General features: G+C 39.6%; 2 protein-coding genes and 1 pseudogene across 4 annotated transcripts in view; 1 reads left to right on the top strand and 2 right to left on the bottom strand.

The window, feature by feature from the left end:
* The window catches only part of LOC145478437 (protein FRA10AC1-like), an 18442-nt gene extending 8896 nt beyond the window's left edge, over positions 1–9546 (top strand). The window contains exons 13-15 of one of the 2 annotated variants that reach the window (XM_081456461.1): positions 2093–2256; positions 2826–2931; positions 7275–9546. In XM_081456461.1, coding sequence (XP_081312587.1) covers positions 2093–2256; positions 2826–2931; positions 7275–7317 — 313 coding nt within the window. In that variant the 3' untranslated portion in view covers positions 7318–9546. Of the gene's footprint in view, positions 1–2092; positions 2257–2613; positions 2772–2825; positions 2932–7274 lie in introns of those variants that run through there. The other variant, XM_081456462.1, reaches the window with a different exon arrangement.
* On the bottom strand, positions 7450–20023 carry LOC145471408 (putative alpha-ketoglutarate-dependent hypophosphite dioxygenase; annotated as a pseudogene). Its single transcript, XR_014042944.1, has 4 exons — positions 19312–20023; positions 10525–10684; positions 10059–10224; positions 7450–7892 (listed from the first exon to the last, which is right to left on the bottom strand). The product of XR_014042944.1 is annotated as a putative alpha-ketoglutarate-dependent hypophosphite dioxygenase (transcript).
* LOC145468543 (uncharacterized) lies at positions 13734–14560 on the bottom strand. The gene has a single exon (XM_081452283.1). The coding sequence runs from the start codon at positions 14505–14507 to the stop codon at positions 13734–13736; it is 774 nt and encodes a 257-aa protein (XP_081308409.1). The 5' UTR covers positions 14508–14560.

Genomic DNA, 20023 nt, shown 5'->3' with positions numbered 1-20023 from the left:
TAGTTGATTCAGCCTTTGGCCTCATCAACTATCACCTCATAGAAATCTGGAGTTCATAATCTAATTGTTCATTAGAAGTCACCTCCCTCCTCATGTACAATTTGGATAACAAATTACAGCATGAAGTCTTTGCATGGTCATTGTGTGTTATAAAAAGTTCCAAATGAAATTGAACAGCAGAAGAGGGAGAAAGACAAGATTAAGCATGGAGTATGCTAACAATGTGACTAAGAGGCAACTTATTTTATTTGAAAAACTTTGCCATGTCTGCACACACTTATGACAGTCTATATACGACACAAATAACACAAACCTACAACTTGCTGCTGATTGTTTTGTACAACACAAAAACTGTTGTTAGTAGGAGTTTGAAACAACAAATAATTTTATCATTGCCTCGGAGATGAAATTTAAATAAATAGTCTAAATGAGGAAAGTATTCTTTTTCGTAGTGTCATAGGCCATTAAATATGCAACCACATGAAATTGGTCCAATCTGCATGCATTGCCTACCTGTAATGCTAGGTAACAGCTAGGTTAACTACACGATGTTAAGTTGTCATATCTGAGAATGTTAATGGATGTGCTATGGGTTAAGTGGCATCAGGATATTCCATTCATACATTAAAATATGTACAAAAATTAGTCAAGGTAGTCTACCATATCACTGTGTTTCTCACCTAACAACTTGCAGGGAAGATTGTGTGAACAAGGTCACATACTGTATGGCAATTGTATCCACAGGCGGCCCAGACGTTGTATACGATTAATAGGTGACATTATGCTGTTGGCGATTGCGTTACAGTTTTAGCCGTTGATAAGACAATGTATGAGAATGCTTCGAAAATTACTCTAAATGCTACGTGTAGAAAATAATTTGAATAAATGGCTTACCTTATGTTTGCATTGCGTTGTTTTGATGTCTCTGGGTTCCTGGAGGTGGTTTAGAGCCATTTAGGCGAGGTTTACTTTCTGGCGGTTTGCTTCCCCTAAAGAGAAACGAAAGGCGGGCGACCCACTGGCCCGACGGCCCGCACTCAAAGCTCCGTAAATTCCACAAAAATTGTCTAATCTCGTCAAAATTGCCTCATGGCAGCCGTCGATAACTCTTCTCCCATTCGCTTTCTCCCAAGGTTTCAAAGTTTATCTTAACCGCCCGAGAATCGCTGGTTTTCCAGCTCTTGCTTTCCATTTCTGCTCCATTTCGATCCGTAACTGATTATCTTGGCCACAGGATTTGAATTTCTAGCTTAACGACCTCGCCATCGTGACAAAATCGCCTCCAACCGTCGAGAGGCACGGGGCATTGGTCAGTTACTCGTTGCCATCTCTCGCTGCAGTTGACAGTGCTTTTAGGCGCTAAATTCAGCCGAACATTGTTTGCTCCTTGTATTTTTGCAGTTAACAGTGCTTTTAGGCGCTAATTTCAGTTATACACCGCGGCACGGTGCAGTTTGCATGATCAAAAAATGCCCCGTGCCTCTCGACGGCTGGAGGCGACTTTGTCACGATGGCAAGGTCGTTAAGCTAGAAATTCAAATCCTGTGGCCAAGATAATCGGTTATGGATCAAAATGCAGCCGAAATGGAAAGCAAGAGCTGGAAAACCAGTGATTCTCGGGCGGTTAAGATAAACTTTGAAACCTTGGGAGAAAGCGAATGGGAAGAAGAGTTATCGACGGCTGCCATGAAGCAATTTTGACGAGATTAGACAATTTTTGTGTAATTTACGGAGCTTTGAGTGCGGGCCGTCGGGCCAGTGGGTCGCCCGCCTTTCGTTTCTCTTTAGGGGAAGCATTCCGCCAGAAAGTAAACCTCGCCTACATGGCTCTAAACCACCTCCAGGAACCTAGAGACATCAAAATAACGCAATGCAAACGTAAGGTAAGCCATTTTGTTCAAATTATTTTCTACACGTAGCATTTAGAGTAATTTTCGAAGCATTCTCATACATTGTCTTATAAACGGCTAAAATTGTAACGCAATCGCCAACAGCATAATGTCACGTATTAATCGCATACAACGTCTGGGCCGCCTGTGTTGTGTCTAGCCACGTCAACTCCCTTACCAAGTTCTTTGAATACAACTTTTAGGAAGAAACTTGCAAAACAGAAGAAAAAAGAAAAGAAAACATCAAAAAAGTCAAATTCATCAAAAAAGAAGCAGAAAAAGGAAAAGCATCACAGAAATAATGACAAGAACTCCTCAAGTTCTGCTGAAGATTCAGAAGATAATGACCATAACATTGAAGAGAGCAGTATGTATTTTTTTTTTGTTCTCACTAGTATGGATGGTTAATTTCTTGTTACCTTAGTTTGAACAAAAATTTGTCAGAGTTGTGATGATCTGCTTGTCAACAGAATGCTGCTCTTGAGATTGGGTACCCTGTGTGTCAGAGTCCTGAAGAGATTTCCATTTGACCCAAAATTCTGGAACCCTCAAAATGGGGCTGAATAGATCCAAGTAATTTTTGCAAATGTGGACATACCTTGCAAGTTCGTCTTCTTTTCCAGAAATTTCAGAAAATGGTGTTCTATGGATCTCACCACTGGGAATGACCAAAACTTCAAACCTGCATTTTTTGATTTCAAGCTCTCCTGTTTTCTTTGCACAGTTTCCTACCTTGGGCGAATGCTATTTCAAGTCTCTAGATGGAATATTTGCCTCTTGTTGAGTTGGGTGAGGTTGATCCTGACCCCCACATCCATGTGAAAAAAAACTTGGAATTTTTCACCTTTTAAAGCTGTCACACTCATTTTTGCTCCAAATGACAACTACAGCTGTAATTGAAGGTAGTATGTGATTGCTAAGCAAAAAACATTGCAGATGCTGCAACCAGTGGATCATCCAAAGGTGTTGACCACAGTAAGTCTTCGCGCTCAGGAGAAGATATCTGGAAAGGCCCTGCAAAGGTTACTGTTGACAAAACAAGGTACATGCACTGCTCAAGTACAAAACACCTCTTGTTAAGGAAGTCTGACACTGTATGTCATGTGTTTCAATTTACTTTTTACTACATTTGTGACTAGCCAGGGAAAACTTGCCTTGGCTAATATACTGCCCAGAGGTAACCTGTAGTGGAAGGTTTGGGCCAGTATGCTCCTGATGACTTTACCTCAAAGCTGTGGTAATCATGACACCCTATCAGATTGTAGAGTTACCCTTGGCTGGGGCTCTTACAAGTCCTATGTCAGTGTCTCTCTTTCAATTCCCTGGGTGTGTAAGGAAATTGTTCAGAAAACTTAACAAAAATCTTGAGGAAAGCTGAACAGGCATGGATTCCTCTAGAGGAATCAGGCAATAATGCAGATGTAGCTGATTCATGCTATGGAAACCAGAGTAAACCACTGGTCGTATGGGCCACTAGACGGCCCACTAGACAATACTGATTTGCAAAAGTATCTAAAGCTCTGCATATTGATTTGGTATAAATTTATACAATGTATATGGACAAGCTGATCGCACCTGCACAAAGTTTTTCATACATGCATTTGTGGTCCTTAGGGAGAGGGGGGATTCAGAGCCAACTTAATATTTTGAAAATTTAAAAGGGCCTCTGAGCTTCCCGAGAGATTGTTTTCTAACTTTGCAAAAAGTTGTATCTTGATTTGTATCTATGCCTATAGCCTGCGAATGCAGACGTATTTCCAGTTGTCACTTGTCTCCACTGAAAAATAACGTCTGCGAACCCGAACCAGGAAACGATCTCTGTGGCGTAATGACAAAAAAATAACTCAAAAACAGGCATTTTTAGCAGAGATTTTCTTTTAAGGCTTCTGGTATGGAACCTCTTCAAATATTCCTAAGACTCCATGGCAGTAAGTTAAACCACAAATTAATTAGATTAGACTTTGAGGCAACACAGTGGGTCTTTCATTTTGAAAGAGATTTCTTGGGTGGTTCAAAGAACTTTTTCTGTAACTGACTTTTATAAACTCTCAGGCATTGGGAAGGGTAATAATGACAAGGAAACGTCACAAACTCTGCAGATTTCATGGTATCTTATAAAATTTATACAGTTTTTTATGTGTCTGGTTGTTTCAAGTCTCAAGTTAGGTAACGCTGTTTGCCATCTATAATGTCTCCTCGTTTATATGGGTTTTGATATCGGTATTAATTTGAAGTGGTTTTGTGGAATGTCAAAACCAAAAAAACCTATGATCATTGCTGGCAACAAAATAAGACCATGCTAAATTGATTCTTTTGTTTTCCTCGTACAGGTATACAACACGATACCCTTGTTTTCTCGAGAACATAGGGGCATTGTGCTTTTTCTTCATTGCTGAAGGTAACTGGCATAAAATTAAATATCTGGTGAAAAATGGAAGAAGAACAATCTTTTTCTCAAAATGCTATCATTTATCATTTCATGGATAAACAAAAACTAATCTAACTATCGGATAGTCACGTCTGACATGTCGAGTCATGGAATAGTGCGTTCTTATTCTGTTGCCACCTTTGCCGTTTACAATAAAACCACTTCAAATTAATACAGAATGATATCAATCAATACAACTGAGAAGTGTGTTAACGAGAACCTGCAGTACAAACTATTTTCAACAACTGACTGCGGAAAGCTGGTACACTCACTTGGAACAAACGCCTCTTAAAAGATGTCAACAATTACCAGCACCTTACAAACGACTTTATCCACGACGTAAACGAAACGGACAAACGGACCTCTAACAGGCCAACTTAGTTTGACTAACAATATAGATGGGCCTCAAACAGACCGATTTGACTGATGACACACTTTACATGAGTCTTACTGCCAGTACCATCATGGCTAAACTGACCAATCACTTTCAACGGACCAGCAACACCATTGACTGGCAAACACTATTCACTTGACTCTGAGGATGACTTCTGCTCAGGTTGTCAAAACGTCAGTCACCAACAACAGTTCTGTTCAGAACTACCCTCACCCAGACAATCAATGATCACACAATACGAACTAAAGAACGTTTGTAAGCTACACCTACGGTGAAACAAATTTAAACTTTTTTTGCACTGCACATCGTAACCAAACAAACTTGTTGGATTAACCTCATCATAACTGTTAAGAGTCCAGTGAGTGCTGCTACCCCCACAGGCTTTTAATTCACAAAAAATAACTCCTATACGCCTTGCATGCCTATGTTTATATTAAGCTTGATTTAAGTGTTTTAATATGTTATTTATAGATTTTTATATGTGGCTATAGTTTTTGGTGCAGAGTGCACTATTGGGATGGTTGTGGGAGCTGCCTGCCGCTAAGGAACTAAGACACTATGGCGCTAAGGTGTAAACTTTAATGTTTGTTTAATTAATTAATTTCAATTAATTAATTAGTCTGGAGGCAACGAAGTAGTGGGGGTAGGGTGGGAAAGGTGCATGTGTACTCTACGTAAAACAAATTTCATCGCCGTCACTTAGCTTTGAACATCGCAAAGCTATATATTTGTTTCAGGTAACCCCTTGCTCTCCTTGTGGTACCATTCTCCTTAGAACAAAACTAATTTGCCCTAAATGCATACGTAGATTAGTTAGCGTTCGTGGCTTCTATATTAGGCGAAGGATACATTGCATACGGAATCACGTACAAATGTTGAGTGGTTTTCCTTATGGTAGAGCTCAACATGTAAGAGGCATGCGTTCTAGCATCGTTAGTGTTATACACTATCTTTCCATGCGGTATTTTATATATCATGTCATGTGACCAAGGACGGCAGTTATTTTTCAGGTAGCGCCAATTGTCCCTTTTTATTGCAAAAGTGAAACGTTACTGTGGCTGCGTAGCTTTCAGAATTACACACAGGTCGGTTCAACAAATATCATCTGCTTTTTTCAATCTACAATAGTGTGCGTGTCAGGGTTCAAATGTATTGCTTCTCCTTAACGGCTTGTTTATTTCTTGCCTTAATTGTGTCTGTAAGAGAGACCAAAAAGTTCCCAAGTTTGTGGCTTTAATACTCCACAAATTATAAATTTGTAACAAAAGAAACCAGGAAAATGCTCAAATATTGCTGCAGACACCGTGGCACCTAATGAAAGCGCAAATTAATTTAATCAGTTTTTGAGGAGACTCATTCATATTGGCCAAGTAGCGCTGTTTATCTTCAATACTTTTCGTTGAAATGCTTCTCAGCCAACAATATCGTTGTGTGTTAATTTTGAATTGTATTATCGTTAACAACAAAGGTGGCAACAGAAAAAGAAAGTGGTATTTCGTGACTATCTGATGATTGAATTAGTTCTTGTTCATCGGTAAAAATTTGCATTTTTAGTAAAACAACATCGTTTCTGTTCCGTTTCTTCATCATTACATCAGATATTTAACTTTCTTTCATTTATCTCCAAAAAACAAGGACATCTTCCGTATGTTTTGGAGAAAACAAGGGTTTCATATTACATGCCTTTGCGAGGAAAACAAAAGTATCAAGTTACAAAGTTGGCATGAAGAGCTAAATTGTCACGTTTGCTGCTTCAGCGTATTATTGAATTTAAAATGAATGAAAATCAACGTAAAACACCAGTAGTAATTAATTTGTGCGTAATTTTTGGACCTTGAATGAAAATATAACCTTGAAACATACACACTGCAAAGGGAAAAAGCCGTAGCAGACTACCAAGGTAGACACAAACCGGAAGTGAACCGGGCAGGGGTGAGTACTTATGGGACTTCTGTACCAGAGCTATCAGTTGCGCTCTGCACTATCTGAGATTGTCTCACTAGTTTGATTATTTGAGGGCCACAAGTTTATTAGCTTTTGGCTATTTAGTGTCACCCTCACTAAATAAAGTGTTAACTTCCTTACTTACTTACTTACTATAATTGGGGATTCGCATTTGTTTGATATCAATATTGTAGCATCGCTTATCGATCCATCATAGTCTAACTGCTGGAAAGTGCTGGATTGATATAAAAGGAAACCATAATTTAAGCACAGTAACTTAGATCAAAAATTATTAGTAGTAAATATGAAATACATGTATTATTGTAAATATCTATGTACAAAATAGAAAGTATGATCATTTAGAGAGATTAAAAGATTCTATTTTGTTTTCAAAGCTCTCATGGATTTTTCACATTTCATTTCTTCTGGGAGAGCTTTCCAAATGCATAATGACGTGAGGCACAAATTAAACAACTTCTACAGTAACTGAACATCACAAGTCTCTAGGCCTACTTTTGTTAATGACATAAAATACAAACAGTTCTGTCATGTGAAAAAGTCATACTGTTAAATATGCATTTGAGCCCTTGGTGATTTTGGATTTGTTCTTTATCCACAGGGAGGAGGAATTTGAAGAGTACTTCCAAGACATGTTTCTTTGACTTGTTACTTAAAAATAAATTATCACACTCAAGTGAAAACAGCTCTAAAAACTGACAAAAATTCAATCTCTACTACTGAATTTGAGCCTGATACAAGCATTAAGATGCACCATATCACAGTAACAACAGAGATCATTCGGTAGGCTCACTTACATCACTGGCTTTACTGTGTTCATAAATGTCATAACCTGCTTCAAATGGAATAGGAATACTAACAGGCCATGCCTACATTCGAGGATACACACTTGGTTTTCCTTTAACTACAGTTGAACAGGATCTTTCCCAATCCACTGGGCCATGATTTGTAAACTCGTGTCCTCCAACACCCAGTAAGGGCCAATTATCTGCAGAACTGTAACTAAGACATAGCAAACGACGGGAACGGCTTGAATGGTTTGCTGAAGAACCATGCACTGGGAAGGCATGATGAAATGACACTCCTCCAGCAGGAACCTCAAGATGGATTGTAGAACTGGGATCTAATGCTGGGTCTGTTATAGCTGAGACAAACGCTCCATCTTGGAAGTGCGAGTACAGAGGACCTTTGTGGGAGCCAGGAATAACTTGAAGGCATCCTATTTACATGAAAAGAAAGGGATTGGTAACAATTTATAAGCACTGTTCAAGTTTTTATAAATCACTGGAAGAGAATTGTTGACAGTATATGTCCCCCCCCCCTCCACAGAGGGTGGGGGGTACTTTACAAAGGTTTGAATTTGGTGGCTCAGCCCCAGGGTCCAACCCCTTACCCTTTTGTATAGCATTTTGACAGAAAAGGTACCCCTTTCATATAACTTAAATTGAAACGAGCAGCTCCGAACAGAAAGTGCGAAGTCAGCAAGCTTCACTTTTTATAAATAGGTGAACACCATAAAGCTCGTGTTAATGAAAAATGATGACTTGGATATTGGCGTTCTCCAGAAGTATATTTGTGCTATCTTGCTATCCAAATGCTTGTTGTTGTCCATCTGTTGAGAATGCAAAAGTCAGTCAAAAAGTTTATATAAATTATACCAAAACAATTCCTTATAAAATTCTTCTTAATTAGCTTTATGTATACATTTTTAATGCAGTTCTTATTTTTTTGCTTGTGAACTTTTAATATTTCATTTATGGACTTTGATGTTATTTTAGCTTTTGTATTTTAATTTCATGGAGGACCTGCCTGAAAACCATTCTCTTCAAAAAGCTGAAATTGCACTCGCCAAAACGGCTTGTGTAATTTCAGCTTTTTGAAAAACTCACTCGTGCAAATTTATTCCAAATTGAACTTGAAACCATACAATTACCTATACTTAGCAAAATTTCCATACCATAGACAAGAAAGTCCATTTTAAACTTGTCCACAGTGTTCCGTAGGACAGTTTTGGTTTACATGTATTCAGGAGGACCTTTGATTCAGACCTTCTTGCAACCCGAAGGACAATACCATTGCTTCTAAGTCATTATCTCTCTCTTAACCATTAGTCAAGTCTTCTCGATTCTTAATTCTTTACCCTTTCAAACTCTTAAAAGGTATGTTTTGGTACTAAGTACAGAATTTTGCCATCTAGAAGATACCCATGACACACGACTCAATGTTTGATGCGAAAAAACTTTTCTCTACCCCCTAGAATATGCAAAGCCCCAAAACACAGTAGGTTCCAAAGAAATCTCTGGGGAGTGGGAAAGAGGCAATTTCTTAGTTTTTTCAAAGAGCCACTTGCCTCACCGAACCTGCAAGGGAGGTTACATGTATATGCACCCCCAGCTACCCCTATATGAAGTCACGGAGTTAACACTGAAAAGTTTATTAATAACAGATTTCTGTTACGGTGTGTTAGTTTGTCGTAATATTGTGTCCAGCTGACAAATTTATGGACATCTGAAGGGCATGTTTTCGATCAGGAACTAGCATTTCGCTTTCTTGGAGTACTTTTCCCAATATTCTAACTCCAATAGTCCTCTGTCCTACAGACTTTGCACTAAAAAGGTACCCTTTCACATATTTTTGTAACTGGCTCATGTAGTGCCCAATAAATTATGTGATAAAGCCATAAGGTGCGTCTGCTCAAAATAGTTTAATTAAAAGCCCCTTTAAAGTATTTTCAACGCAAATATTAGTGAAATTAATAAATGACATTTCAACATCGTCAGATGTCATTGTCAAGTAAATGTGTAGGTTAGTTTTTGCATTATAAATAGATCTACAATTATGCGCATAAGGTGGCAAAATACGTTAGTGACAAGAAAACAAGAAAAAGTGTCTATTATTTAATAAACTATGTTAATGAAACAAACAATATTGCTCTTATTGAGTTTGACTGAGTATTTAGTTCTCTGATATATAACATTTCATATATTTCACTTCTTTGATATGTATCATTTCAATTGCTTATACACATAACTGTAGATTTATTTAAGCTTATAATGAAAAAAGTAACCCACAAATTTACTTGACAATGATATCCAACAATGTTGAAAAGTGGTTTATTAATTTTTCCCTAATTTTGTGTCAGAAACATTCCCTCAAGCCTTACTTATTCAATCCTTTTAACATAACTACCGTAAATGACAACAGATTTCCCTACCCTTTCATATACCTCAGCTTGTGAAATCTCTATCCTTTAATATACCTGAGGCCTGAAAACGGTACCTGTTTTGGGCAGAGCCTCCCTGAATAGGCCTTATAGGGGATATCCCCCAGTCCTTTGTGAAAACCACTCTATGCTTTTATCTGAGGATAAAAATAACAAACTTACCATTCTCCTTTGTGGAATCATCAATGGCAATGCAGACTGTGACAAAACTGTCATTTGTGTAAGGCGAAAATGCCCAATCCTGATGCCATCTGATCAGTGAACTACTGCTTTGTGGTGGTTTCATGTTGACTTTCTCTTGGTTTATGTAACGGACCGACGGGCCAATCTAATAGAGAAAGGCCCTGACATCTTATTACTACTAACAATTTTTCTGCTAAATATTAGTAATAATAATTATAGAGTAAGATGTGCCATTAATATTGCAACAGTTAAATCCAACTCACTACAAGCCCCATGAGCAACATATATAACATTACCAATAATGGGACAGACAGCAGCTGGAACTGGAGGCCCGTGTCCCCCAGAAAACAGTAATGAACCCCTGACAAGGATAGTTAAGGGTTAATAGCTAGCTGGACACAGAGGTTAAAAATATGTTTAAAGGGGCTTTTTAATTAAGTCTTACCAGATCAGAAACAATTTCTACCAGCTTAGGATCACATATAGTATCTTTGAATAGTTTGCTGTGGTTTGATATGCAACGCAGCCTCAGTAAGATAGGTTTCTCTGCAGTGTGAAGAGGGTCCAGAACAAACAGGTTATCTGTCTGTTTAACTTTGCGAGACCTAGGAAGAGAAAATATTAATAGAAATATAAAAGTCTAATAATTAAGACATTCACAGAGTTGCCAGTGCAGGTTCCTGATTAAAATAAATTAACCACTGTATTGTGAAGCTGACATGTCGTTAAGGATTGGCCTTAATCATCAGCACTTTGCTCTGACAAAGGGTTAATGCTCAAATCAACGCTTGTTATAACAGGTAATTTAACTCAGGTTAACTCCAAGATAATAACTGCTTAGATGTTGCATTTCGATGCAGCTCAACGGTTTCTTTAGAAACAAATACCTTAAAGTTTGTTCTTTTTACTGACCTGGATGGGTACTGATTTCCTTAGTGCCAAAGGCACAAGCCACATGCCAGAGGCCTATTCCCTCACCACAAGGAAAGTTTCCAATTTTTTTTTGCTGGAAGAAGCAATATTCCAGAATTTTGAGTCCATCGCATTCTATTTTCACTAACTGGATGACACTGAATTGAATAGATCACACCTAGTTGATGGTTTTCCCACCTACTTTGTCCAATATAACCTATTAGTGAGACATAATTTAGGGAGAGTAACTACCCCCTACCTCCCTCCACTTCTCCTACCAGAGTTTGCTTGTCTTGTTCTGGAAAAGAATGCCTTTATACCTCTGAAGGTATGGCGCTGGAACGTACTACTCTTCCCCCCCCCCCCCCCTCCTCATTTAAATAGCCCTTTCAATTTAACCAGCCATTTTCAAAATGGAGGAGGACTTCTTTCTACTCACTCTTCAATGTATTCATCCAGAACTTTGTTCATCTCTTCAACATGGTCCTTGCTGTAGACATCTGGGACAACAACGTATCCATCTCTTTCATACTACATTTGAAGGAAGTTTGAAAGAAGATGTGGGAAATACTTTGTGTGAGCATTAGTTAATAAGATGTATCCCATTCCTTTTTCTTTTGCGGGAAGCAGGAGGAATAGCAGTAGCAACTGTAGTAGTATTGGTGGCAAGCAGATCCAGTGGTGCCCAATACACCTGCGGGGGGGGGGGGGGGGGGGGAGGCGGGGATGGGCTATATAGGTATGTCTGGTCCCAAAGGGTTTGAGTTTTCAGCCGTTTTGGTCATGAATAGAGTATGGTGCTGGCACTCTAGTCTTGAATTGGGTATCTTTTTAAGAAGAAGCTACTTTTTCATCATCATTGATAAGACTATCAACAAAAGCCCTTCACAAATTATGTTTACAGCAACCTAACATTAGTCTAAACCAGTGAACTAATTATTAGGCAGGTCTGAAACAGGGTATTAAGGGTCAGATCATAAATATCCAGAAGGAAAAAGTGCAGATTTTGGTCATAAATAGGGTAAGGGTTTCAGGGAGCGGGTTGCACACCCCACCCAATTTTTCCGGGAGTACCCACCCCAGGTCAAAGGATCGGAGGATCTGTTGGGGGGGAGGGGGGGGGGCAAAGTCAGAAAGGGGTTTGTACAGCACAGGAACCTGCAACGAGGCATTCTTTTTGAACAGCAGGGGGAAGGAGAGTTATGGTATTCCGTGACGGAAAATTTGTACTTCTAGAAAAGTTATGTGGGGGTGTGCAGCCCACATCCCAAAACCCTTACCTATTTTTGACCAAAATCTGTGTTTTTTGCTACCCTATTGTGGCCTGACCAAAAACTCCATAGCCTGTTTATGACCGTTGTGGCTGACACAGTTGCCCTAAACATAAGTTATGAAGGGCTTTTGTTGACGGTCTTATTGATAATGATGAAAACGTACCTTGTTCTAAGAAACATACCCAATTCAAGACTAGAGTGCTAAAACCATACCCAATTTCTCACGAAAATGGCCAAAATCGATACCATATTTATGACCAAAACGGCTGAAAAACCATACCCTTTTGGGACCGCACATACCCATATAGCCCATATAAGGGAGCACCGCCCCGGGGTACGATCATATTTGTCAAAAAATAAACACAGTATTTGTCTTGTGATTTTTAGCCTTTGTGAAGAGAAAGTATTAGGAAGACTAGGAAAGTAAATGTCTGTTTGATCATTACAGATAGCCAGTCACCTAGATCCAGATGTTTACACTACGTTTACTGCTGCCTTATTGGTGTACTGTAGTGTCCATTTGCATACTGGGCTTTAGCAAAGTACAACAGCATTTCAACGAACATCTGAAGTTTGGAATAGCGCACAGATGTAAGACTTAAAGTGGTGTCGTCTTTATTTATCTTCCATGATATCGCAATTTTTGACTTCGACCACTGGATGGTTTTGATTTAATTTTGTATTCCGTAACAGTGATCAGGGATTCCAGAATGGGACCTAAGAAAATGGTCTGATAACTTGATGAAGCCTGAACAAACTAAAGCTGTGGGAACACAAGCGTCAGAACAGGTGATTCTAATTGCTGCTTTTCATGTGACGTCATCATTTTCTAAAATAAGAAATTACCAATCCTTCTGAAGTTTTAGTTTCATCAGATGAAAGACCCTCTAAAAACTTGACATTTTGCAGCGTTTAAGCTCGACAGGGTTCCTCATTTTGAAATAGGGCACGCTTGAATTTCCAAGTTTATGCGTTGTGTGACATTAAAATGGCGGCCCGATTATGCTCTCGAGTAGGTCAAAAGGTGAGTTATTGGACAAGTTTTTGCTAACTAAGCTATTTGTTGCTCTATAAAAAGAGTTAATGGCTTAACTGCAGAATACCCTGCCACTTCAAAGCTAACCCCCAAAATTGACTGGATACGCGGATACGCGGATACGCGGATACGAGGATGGAAAGAAGAGAGACCCTGGGGACGAAGGTATGAGCAATAGGAGTGGATACGCGGATACGCGGATACGCGGATATGAACTTCGCGGATTAAAAAACAGAACACTACTCTAATAGTTCTGTCGGAAATACTATTTTACCATTACACTTATCCTTTAGTCACAAATTCTAGTTCAACGGTTATAAAACAAAGGATTACTCTGATCGTTCTGTCAGAAATACAATTTTACCATTCCACTTATCGTTTAGTCAGAAATACTATCAGAAATACTAGTTCAAAGCAAACTTTCCTGTCCAACTATTCTAATTTGTAAACACGTGCAACATCCTTCAGAAATACGATAAACAAATCTTTTCCACGGTTAACATACCGCCAAATAAATTCGGCCAGATATGACGAATAATGTTCTTTCTTCCTTCCATGCGTAGGAAGGTTCACTTTCATCTGCCTCCAGTGTCCTTCCTGTTTATTTGTGTCATAACCCTCAGGACTAACGAACTCTACAGAGTGGTTTACAGTTTTGTGAATGTATCCGTACTTATCTAGGTTCACATACGCTTTCCAGCAGTCGCTCACTATGGTGGTGCCTGGTTCAATCCATTCTTGTACATGCTTCAATAATGTCCCTTCAGTCCTGTCTTCCACGCATACAATGAAGCACTTTCTCGATTCCTCTTCGATTCCGCCGAAAACCCACTGTCCCTCCACTACATGCCCGCGATGATACTTTCTCTTTCCAATCTTCCATTCGTCTATTTGTACAACTTTTCCAGGTCCTCCAAGTTTCTCTCGGTTTTCAAACAGTGTCACTTCACAAAGTTCGCGACAAAACATGTCCCAGTCCACTGCAGTGTGGGAGCCAAGGCCAAGTTGCTGTTTAATTTGCCATTGCTCTAATCCTTGGCTCCACCAGTACGTAAATTTTATAACCTCTTCTATGGACAGGTTGGACTGTTCAAACCAGCTTCCTTCTCTGATGCTCTTTTCTGTTCTGTGCCTTTTTCGTCCAATTTGCCTCCTGCATTCCCAAACATAACCATCAGAACGGTCACTGCACTCTCGAAGCTTCATTTCGGAACAGCAAATGTCACATATACGATTTGTCGCAAGAAGCTTTTCTTTTTTTAACCATTCCATGGTGTAGTCTTTCGTCCAAAGGTGATTTCGAAGCAGTTCATCATACGTCAAGAAACCAGTTTCGTTATTACGCCTTCCATAACTTCCTATAGAATGTGAACATTGTACACCTATTTCTTTACGCTCAACGGCCGCGCACCCAACTTGTATTCCTATTTTTCTTTTATGAGTCACAGAGTACATTTTCTTCCAATTTTCTCTTTACGCTTCTGATAAACGTGCAACGCATTACAAAATGTCCTTATCCTGTTTTCCGAATGCAAATTGACAACAAATGACCATTAATATTTCCATTCGCTTTCTGTTTCTTACACCGACAATAACTTCACACGCTTTGTTATAAGACATCTGATAAACGTATAGCGCATTAAAAGATGTCCTTATCCTATTTTTCATATGCAAAATTTACAACAAATGATCAATAATATTCCTTCCGCTTTCTGTTTATTACACCTACAATATCTTCGCACGCTTTGTCATAAGAGAAGACATTTGTTACAGCTTCTATTATTCTTCATCAACAAACAATACCACCAATCCCACTGGGCACAGGCAAAACCCAAACAATAACTTTGCGCTGTAACAATAATTGAAATCAGCCCAGTCAAACAACCAAAGACAATATTTTATGGTTTAGATAGCTTTCCTTTGTTATATTCATTTACCCCCACACGAACTCACGGTAATATTATTAAACGTACGTTCTTATACAATTCAACTTTCTCTTTAACTTTATCGCACCTCGGTAATTCAATAGCACGGAAACCTCCAACAAATAAAACATATAGATATGACCTTGTTTCCATACCTTTTTACTCTAATTCCTCTTTATGTTTTCAAATTCATTATCTGTAATTATCAACAATTTTTCATTTTTGGTGTCAAAAAAAAAAAATGACATGTTTCGCACATTTATGACACAATAAGCCCCTATAGCGTTTCAACAATAGAAACAACAAAGCAAATGATACGCTAACACGCCGACAAATAAATCCTACACAACGTTCTCTCGCCCATAGTCAAGCTGCACTGGCAATACTAACAACTACTTGATCTTGTAAAGATGTCTTCTTCTCGTCTTGCGAAGTTGCGAAAACAACCAGACAGCACCTGGGCACTACTTCAAAAACGTTTAATCGCGCTCCCGGATCCGTTCGAAAAACTTTTTCTGCCTAATGTTTGGAACTTCATCGTCAACAAGTCTCATTCCTTGAGCACTAATCCAGGATACGTATCCACAAGTCTTATCACCACGACAACTTTCATTGCTGGATCAGCAAGTACACTTGTCACTGGCACACAAGAGATGCCTCTAAACATCTATTCAATCTTCGTTGGTCCACCGACGACAGGGAAATCACAAGCCATTAAAGAATGTGCTGTTTCTCCGATGGTTGCAGTGGTCAGGAAAACAGATTCCTCATCTCCAGTAATTCAAAAGTGCACATCCTCAGGACTTATAAAGACAATCGCTGACAACAAAAAGGGATTCCTCTTGTCCGGTGAGATTTACGATGTCTTTAAATTTAAATTACTGAAGTCCGACGAAGAGAACGCCACTGGAGACGTGCAAGTTCTGTGTCAGCTATTTTCTGGAGAGGAAGCTTCATACAGGTACGCCACAGAAAGAACGCGCGAGATTGCATCAAACACGCCTTTTTCCATACTTGGTGCTACACAAGTTCCGTTTGCCGCGCGCCTTGTCACGCTATTAGACCAGGGACACGGTCTTATTGACCGATTTTTAATAACATTTCCAAAATGCCTCAGGCCATCCCCACAAGAAACGAACCAAGCAGTGGAAGCATTAAAGGAAAGTGCCCTTTCAAATTGTGAAGATATATTCATAGAAATCGCTAGATTGCATACATCGCGCTCAAGCTACACACTGACGCAAGAGGCAAATGACACTGTCAACGGTCTCAATGAAGAGTTCATTGCAGAAGTCAATGAAGCCATTACAGAAGGCAGGACCCCGCCAAAGACAAAAAAGATCGACGTAATTCTGCGCGTAGCTGCCGCACTCCATATCTTCAACCATGTCGCTTCGCAACTTCTCGAGCATACACAACCCACACCGCCAGCAGACAAGATTGAAAGATCAACACTCCTCAGTGCCATTGATTACGTTACTTGGGCCGAATCACAGAAAGAAATATTTGTTGAGGTAAGCATTGTACATAGTATTTCACTTCCCCTCATCCTATCTCTCTGAGATACAAAACATGTAAACAAAACACAGGTCTTCCTTTATAATACAACGTGATAACATCCAAAAACGCGCAGCCTAATAGCCATAGTCACGTAAGTAGCGAAGTGTCAATTTCTCGTTCTAAAAACGTGAAAAAAGAAAGTAATACACAAACTGTGTAGTCGCGTAGCAAGGCTTAAAGATTTGTTTATAGTTCGAGTGGCCGGGTATTCTGCAATTTCTCCCCCACGTACATACCCTGCCATACACACGAATTTCCGCGAGACCGCTTACGCCGTACCCAGTCGGTAACTAATTTGAAATGCACGTAATTTTAAATAATGTCACAATGGCGTACCTATGCATTGTGCTTGCTACACCGTACGCAGTGTTGTCTTTTAACGACTACTTTACCAAGGGAAAATAATAACCCGTAACATGGAGAGTACATTCTACGTTCTTTTAAGAGTCAGAGCCCAACAGAGCTAAACAGAATGTATGTTTTCCGTTTTAAAAATGATAGTTTACGTAAAATAAGCTAAAATAGCACATTTCACAAAGAATTTCCAACCGATTTTGTGCTTCGAAAAAAATTACCCTAAGATCACACAGCGAAGAACCTAAGAGCGCGCCTAGCAATAAAAAATGTGAATACAAATCATTCGTTCTTTAAAACAACAACCACGCTTTCCAATTCATACGAGTATAATAGCGCACATCTGTATTTTTTTGACCACAAAAACAAACATGTCCCCCTTTTTTATGTGATATTTTTAGTTCCTGGGCGAGTTGATAACACCAACACTGGACGACGAAAAACCGCAGCCGACAGCATTAGCAGTGAAGACCGCCTGCATCCTATTCTCCGGACCTGTCTTCACCTTCAGGGCATTCAAGCAGAGCGCCACTCGAAAGTTGCGTGGGATTGCGGAAGCAGAATTTCGAGATGCCATAGTCAGTTTGGAAAACTCTGGAATGGGAAAAATATTTTCCTTCAGGATCCCGCGAACCACAAACCCTGTCACAGTTTTTGTGAAGAATAACCCAGATTCAATAACATGGCCGAGTGATCTGTGCTCACAAACAGAGTTTCGGCAAAGATACCAGTTACCAACGCATCGCAGTGTCACTCCTGCCATCAAGAGAGGGTTAGAATCAAGAGGCCATGTACCCTCAGGCTTTTTCAGTGATTAACGACGATCATACGAACTATGTACAACACATTCCCATATCTTTTTGAACTAATTTTTGTCGTAAATGATATTCTGGTTCCATCGGTTAAGAACATTTTCCAATCAATATAAACTATGTAAAATATTTTCACATATAGTTTTCGAAAAAGTTTTCATTAGTTAATGTGATTATTACATTTCAGATTGGCGTGCTACAGTCAAAATGGTTTTAAATATTAAAACATTTTACACTTCATGGATCAAAGTATCTTCGTCCATTAATACTTCGAATCTTGGATTATTTCTAAGGGAGGGCTGGTGTTCGCCACCACGTATCCACGTATCCGCGTATCCACTTCAATATACACTTGGATTATTTCTAGGGGAGGGGTGCTCTTCCCAACCACGTATCCACGTATCCGCGTATCCACTTCAATATACACTTGGATCATTTCTAGGGGAGGGGTGGTCTTCGCCACCACGTATACACGTATCCGCGTATCCACTTCCATATACACTTGGATTATATTTAGGGGAGGGGTGGTGTTCGCCACCACGTATCCACGTATCCGCAGTCTTCAAGGAAGCAGCTTTGAAATGGCAGGGTATTCTGCAGTTACTCCGAGTTAATTTCAATATGTCGGAGCTCTAGAGTAATAACTTTCCTTTCAATGGCAAAACTCGATGACAGATATTTCTGTTACTTTACGGCTCAAGGGTCACAAACATGGCGACTTCATACAAAGCTCTATAAATTTGAGTGAAACACTTCTCCGAATAACGGGAGAATGAAAAACTGCACAGACCTAAATCTCGGCGAGGTTGTTTATATATCAATCATCTTTCATATCCCAGCTTCTTGACTTAATTTATTGAATGGTTATGATTTTTATTTTTGATGGCGTGACAGTGCAAACCAGCCATTATTTTAAAAGGTCATTCCCCAGTATTGTATTGCGCATCCCTACTACGCATAATTTAACGCGAGATTAGCGCGCGCGCATTAACAAATGGCGGCTCTTTCTTTACGTCTGGACCTCACCATAGAGGTAAATCGTCATTTTCTCGCAAACGAGTGTGGTGACCTATCATTTTTTGAATTGAGTAATAAATTTCTCTGGGTAAAATAAATATGGACCAATTCTCAGTGTAGAACAAAAAGCAATCGTCGGAAACGTGAATTTAGCAAGCAATCGTGACTACAATCATGGTGCTGTCATAAGGATTTATTGGGTATAAACAAGGTGCTGTTGCTCCTAAACGAACATGGGGACCCGTCATTTTTATTTCAAAATTTAAGTTCCTATAATATAAACAATCAATAGGCAAAGTTTCACAAAAATCTCAGTGCATTGGGGTAACGAATGTCACTCACCTGTTGTTTCTGCTCTTCGGTGAGCACTTGCAGGCTGCTTTTAGCTTCATCATCACTAGAAGTAACTGGACTGGTGAGAAAGGTTCGTTTTAAAACCAAAGGTGATATGTTTTTCACCCCCAAAAGGCTTCTGCTACAGATAGGCTTCCAAGTACAACGCAATTGCAACATTCTCGCTTCCGGCATACGATACCAAGCGCTCTATTATAATTAGGGAAGGATCCAGATTTTTTCGAGGGGGTTGGTAGGGTTGGGCAATTTATTTGGGGGGGAGGCGAAATTTTTTTGTCGTCGAGGGGCGGCTGTACACAGGCTAAAGCAGGGCGGAAAAAGGCCATAAGCGCCCTGGGCTAAAGTCATGTTGACCGCGCGTAAATTTAAGCGAGAGCAAACATTCGACGGAGCAGGGGCTAGTGGGGTGACACCATCCAACCACATCACCACCCCACCACCCCCTGCTTCGTCAAATTTTTGCTCTCCAATTTAACGGGCGACGGTCTTTCAGTACGGGACAGGCTAGTCACCAAGGTCCAGGTTGTGCATAATTTTTTTGTTGGGCAAGAATTAAAAAAATTTAATTAATAATGGTAATAGGACTGAGTGGAGTCCAATTCTGTCTGTAATCATACGAACGATCAACAAAATCGGACGACGGCGAAGCGGGAGTTCGATTTGTTAATTACGAGAATGATTACAGACTGGACGACGCGAA

The sequence above is a fragment of the Orbicella franksi genome, chromosome 2 (genome assembly GCF_964199315.1).
Source record: "Orbicella franksi chromosome 2, jaOrbFran1.1, whole genome shotgun sequence".
NCBI lineage: Eukaryota > Metazoa > Cnidaria > Anthozoa > Scleractinia > Merulinidae > Orbicella > Orbicella franksi.
The sequence above is the reverse complement of the archived record's forward strand: the minus strand, read 5'-3'. Positions and strand labels throughout refer to the sequence as shown.

Coding starts and splice junctions, on each gene's coding strand:
- LOC145468543 (XM_081452283.1), bottom strand. CDS start 14,507: ATGAAGCTTCGAGAGTGCAGTGACCGTTCTGATGGTTATGTTTGGGAA.